Raw genomic sequence first — 4962 nt, 5'->3', positions numbered from 1 at the left:
TAAGGTTCATGTAGCAAGTACAATTCACAACAATCAAGCCAACAATCTCTTATCATATTACCTGAAAATGCTTTAACAAATGTGAATGTGGCGGGAAATTGAAAGGGCTGATCTGCTACAATAGCTAATAGATCTTCCCCTATTAGGAGAATGCAACAGTTAGAATCCCATGTTCATTGGGAATATCCCATGTTCATGGGGAATATGTGAAAACCCTAGCACTTGCTTTTGTTATCCAAAGTAGAACATTCACACGAATAACTGATATGACGGTAGAAAGTTCAAACATAAGATAGAGCTATCTGTTTACTTTATTATATTTGTACATATGCAAATATGCACACAACTTGTTGTTGTACACACATGGATACATTATATAATCTTCGTTATTCAGTTAGCCATGAACAATTTAAATAACTTCTAAAATCTCGAGCTTTAATGGGGTAGAATACAGTTGCATGTGCATGCATCAAACAAGTAGAGGGTTTTCTTATTCTAACCCCAGAGTATGCCTTAACTTCCTATGTCTCAAGTTCAACAAGACAAAACTGATTACCATCCCTGAGAATATACCTAAAACTCATAAGACCAAATTATTATTTATGTTTCTACAAAACCAATATCCCAAAATGCATTGTATTGATTATGCCCATGCCACATAAACTTAACTCTCAAAATCTATTCTCATATAGTTGTGACATTCGAAACTAATCAAGCATGATAAAACCTATCACAGACATAAGATCTATACACCAAGTGAATTACTAATTGCAGCCAACCTTCGTTTCATTTTCATTACTCTTCGGTCCTTACTCAATGGCTTTTTAAAGCCTAGCTCCATTGTAGCTAACTTTCTTCCCTTTCTTTGTGCAGCAAGCCGCTCTTCAAAACTGCAAAACAGACAGGTTATAATTTTAGAGTCAGAAAAACTCAACCAGGAAAAAAATGTCTTCAAAAAATTTAGTAGGACATTTATGTTTATTGACATTAGACAATTCGGCAGGAAACAAAATGTCTAATATATAATTGGCAGGACATTTTTGTTAATTGATACTACCCAAGAGCTCCATCTTTTGTTTTTTCATAGGTAAATAGGACTGCTTTAAAAAATAATGAATAAAAAGCTCCATATTTTATTTAAGACTCAGAAAGGAAAAAAAACATTAGCATTCCCAAGCAATACACACAAGGCCTAGTTGTACTCAATCCCACCCTATAAATGATTAAATTCAAGCATCATTCTAGGTTTACAGAAGGATATGACAACAGCTAATATCTTCCTTTCTATTGAATTTCTAAATGACTTGTGTCAGATCTATAGTGCAATAAATTAAGCCCGCTGGAAGCATTGTTAGTATTCTTTGAGTAATACACTTGACCTGACATGGAGGCATTTCCCCAAAGTGAGCTCTTGAGGCATCACTGAATTTATGCTTATTTCTATCTTGAAAAAAAGTTAATGGAATAAACTACTAAAGAAAGTAAAAGCATCAACATATTAGAAAATTTGAAAGAGAAGACAAGAAAAAATGGAGCACCTGTTAAGGAAGAACTGTGTTGTCTGTCTGGCAGCAGTCATATCTCCAATAGTAGGTACAAGAACACCCATTTGAATCATTGCCTGAAGCACCTGCACTAGCATAAGATTTTCCATCGGAGAGGGAGATACTTGCAGTGACTCGAGGGAGATATTTACCCCGTCACTGTACTGGGGAATCAAAAACCAGGTTTTGGTTGGAAACTTTCTTTGGCGTGGCCACAGATCTGGATGCAGGGACGGTCTTCTCTTCGACATCGACTAGAGTTTGCAAGTGACAACTTTGCCCTAGAATCACAGAGAGGAGCACGAAAGAAAGGAGTACACAGACACAGAGAGAGAGAGAGAGAGAGAGAGAGAGAGAGAGAGAGAGAGAGAGAGAGAGAGAGAGGAGCACGAGAGAGAGTGAGAGAGAGAATCGAGAGAGAGGGGGCATGAGAAGAGGAACTGAGGAAGGCTTCCAATGGATGAAATCGGACATGAGGAGAGGAAGGTTGTTTCAGTGAAGGAAATCGAATTATAGATCGAGAGGAACTTCCAGTGACTACGAACCGTGATGTGGTGCCCAGACCGGGTTCACCACATCACATGTGTGGTGTAGAAAACTTAAGCCAGCTGCTAAGTAGAGTTTCTCATAAATATATATTTATATATAATGTATATATGGCTGCAATAGGCTTATAAAGTTGTATAGGTCAAGAAACCCTCCGAAGCTCAATGGAGTAATTATGCCATCTCCAATATCATGTCTCTCTTCTTAGTGTAATGTACCCATGCAGGGTTTCCATCTTTTTTGTTTATGAAATCAATATTTGTTTTCAATGAGGTGACGGTTGGTTTTTTTTTTTTTTTTTTTTGCCCTAATCCCAGGGCCGTTCAAATGGATCTATAACAAAGCTTTGATGCACACAATAGCCCATCAATTGTTTGATCTACTATGGGTAAAAGTTCGACAATTACCCGAGAAAGACTTCTCAGACATGGTTCAAAACCATTTGTCTTTGCTTTTTGATGCTACAATATCAGGGAATGTTGAGTTTCTAATTATACTTGTACGATCATATCTTGATCTCATATGGACTTTAGACCAGAAAAAAAGAAGTATATTTAACTTTGCTATTATATATCGGCCCGAGAGTGTATTCAGTCTAATATATGAGCTAGGTGCCGTCAAAGGTATCATCGCCCTCTATACTGACAATCACCATAACAATATGCTGCACTTAGCTGCAAAAATAGCTCCTCCAAACCGACTAAATATCATATCAAGGGCAGCACTTAAATTGCAACAAGAGTTATTGTGGTTTAAGGTTCGGGTCTATTTGATTTAATTATTCTATTTATTCTGGCTATGTATTTCACTTTAAATTACTTGTCAACTACTTAAGACTTGAATTGATATTACAGGAGATAGAAAAGATTGTTCAGCGTTCATACAGAAAGAAGAAGAATATAGATGAAAACAACACAACTTTAGATACACCATGGGAATTATTTACGAAGACACATCAGAATTTGCACAAAGAAGGTGAAATGTGGATGAAGGACACTGCAAAATATGGCATGCTTATGGCAGCACTGATTGCCACTGTAGTTTTCACTACAGCCTTCACTCTACCAGGTGGTGATGATCAAGATCTAGTCACTCCAATTTTATTAAGTGGCAAATGGTTTATAGCGTTCTTCATATCAGTGCAATTGCATTGGTCTCCTCATCGACATCGATATTAAGGTTCTTGTCAATCCTCACATCACGCTATGCAGAAAATGATTTCCTATACTCATTACCTACAAGGTTGTTGCTTGGACTCGCAACACTTTTCATCTCTATAGCAAGCATGGTGATAGCTTTCAGCGCTACCTACTTTCTAGTATACGACAGTGAAATCACAAGTGTTCCAATTATTATAACAAGTTTGGCTGCCATTCCAGTTACATTGTTTTTAACTTTACATTATAGACTTTGGGCGGATATATTCCGCTCAACATATGTTTCTAGGTTTCTTTTCCAACCACATGAACGTAGAGTTTTCTAGGACGAATTCAACTAGGCAATTGAATGGTAGAAAATCTAAAATGATAGACAAAAGAAAAGGAAGGGAAATTGTTAAAGCAAATCAAGTGATTTTGAACAAGCTAGATGTATTACTATCCTTTTTGTTATATTGATTATAAATTGTACTTTGCATTCCCAAATCCACAGTTTGATGGTAGTGAAACTGTCATTTAGTAAGAACTTCCATTTGTCAAGTTGTAATGTGCCCATCCTTTGTATGCCTCCTTTTGTTATATCCATTACTTTGCAAGCACATGCTGGACTTACATATCTTTAATTTTGTGAAAATTTGCATGCTATTTTGATCTAAAAAGGTTTTATATACTAGGGTATGGGTTACACATTTGAGTAGTATCTGAGTGATCTCAAGAGTTCCACTCTGAAGTTTTTCCACCACACGATTGTTGTAAACTATGCTCTATATATATAGCCTCTCTTTTTATATCTTGAGTCTGTATTTTATCAGTTGTAACAAATGCATTTAAGTAAGCTCTATAAATACAAATAAAAGTCCACCTATTCAACACAGGCCTTGAGATAAATATTCAACTTTCATTCATTCTCTTATAATGGTATTAGATCAGCAGAAATCTTAAGTTTGAACTTTGACTCTACACCAAACTTACTTTAATTAATGGGTAATACTAGATACAATCTTAGAGTAAGCAAAACCTACGTATTCCATTTGAAAAAATAAAAGTCCACCATTAAAAAAAGCGATGTTTTCAAATGGGTCCTAGATTTACACTCTTTTCAAAAGAAGTGTGCAGGGCATGCTCATTCTAGAACAACAAATATCATTTTTCTAGTTAAATATTTTATAGGTAATTAGGTCTACTTATTGAAGAATAGTCTAACTTTTTTTTGAAGGGAAAGTTCATTCATTTATTTAATTTTAAATGAGATTCATAATAAAAGAGGGGATGTTTCCTATATCAACAGAAAAAATAGAAAACAAAAGAGCATTTTTGGCTAGCACATGAGCTGCCTGATTACCCTCTCTACGAATGTGTGATGCTGACCAACTTTCAAAGGAAGATAGTTGCACTTTGAAATCCTCAATGATCATACCAATAGTTGAAACGTTATCACCCTTGCCTTTGATAGCTTGGATCACTTGTAGGGATTTCCCTTCCAGAATGATCTGTTTAAGTCCTAATTGGAGACCCAAACGTGATGCTTCCAGTGCTCCAACAGCTTCTGCTAGGAGGGGATCTGGATAGAGAAATCTTGTCTGTCTAGTAGTGGCCACCATTGCTTCAGTTGAGTCTCTTACTATGACTCCAATTCCAATCTTGCACCTGGTTTTGTCTATTGCACTGTCCCAATTGAGCTTGTATGTTTGTGCTGGGGGGGTGTCCAGTTGATG

The 4962-nt window shown here is 36.3% G+C and overlaps 2 protein-coding genes across 2 annotated transcripts; one reads left to right on the top strand and one right to left on the bottom strand.

Annotated features, from left to right (window-relative positions):
- Positions 1-512: 512 nt before the first annotated feature.
- Positions 513-1769, bottom strand: LOC122278766 (protein ACTIVITY OF BC1 COMPLEX KINASE 8, chloroplastic-like). The gene is made up of 2 exons (XM_043088960.1): positions 1539-1769; positions 513-890 (listed from the first exon to the last, which is right to left on the bottom strand). Exons 1-2 carry the CDS (start codon positions 1652-1654, stop codon positions 746-748), a joined length of 261 nt encoding a protein of 86 aa, XP_042944894.1. The 5' UTR covers positions 1655-1769; the 3' UTR covers positions 513-745.
- A 748-nt stretch (positions 1770-2517) lies between these two features.
- Positions 2518-3268, top strand: LOC122278475. Its single transcript, XM_043088662.1, has 2 exons — positions 2518-2847; positions 2945-3268. The coding sequence occupies exons 1-2, from the start codon at positions 2518-2520 to the stop codon at positions 3266-3268; spliced, it is 654 nt and encodes a 217-aa protein (XP_042944596.1).
- Positions 3269-4962: the final 1694 nt, after the last annotated feature.

The sequence above is a fragment of the Carya illinoinensis genome, chromosome 10 (genome assembly GCF_018687715.1).
Source record: "Carya illinoinensis cultivar Pawnee chromosome 10, C.illinoinensisPawnee_v1, whole genome shotgun sequence".
In the NCBI taxonomy this organism is placed as follows: Eukaryota; Viridiplantae; Streptophyta; class Magnoliopsida; order Fagales; family Juglandaceae; genus Carya; species Carya illinoinensis.
Note: the sequence above shows the minus strand (reverse complement) of the source record. Positions and strands in the feature narration are given on the sequence as shown.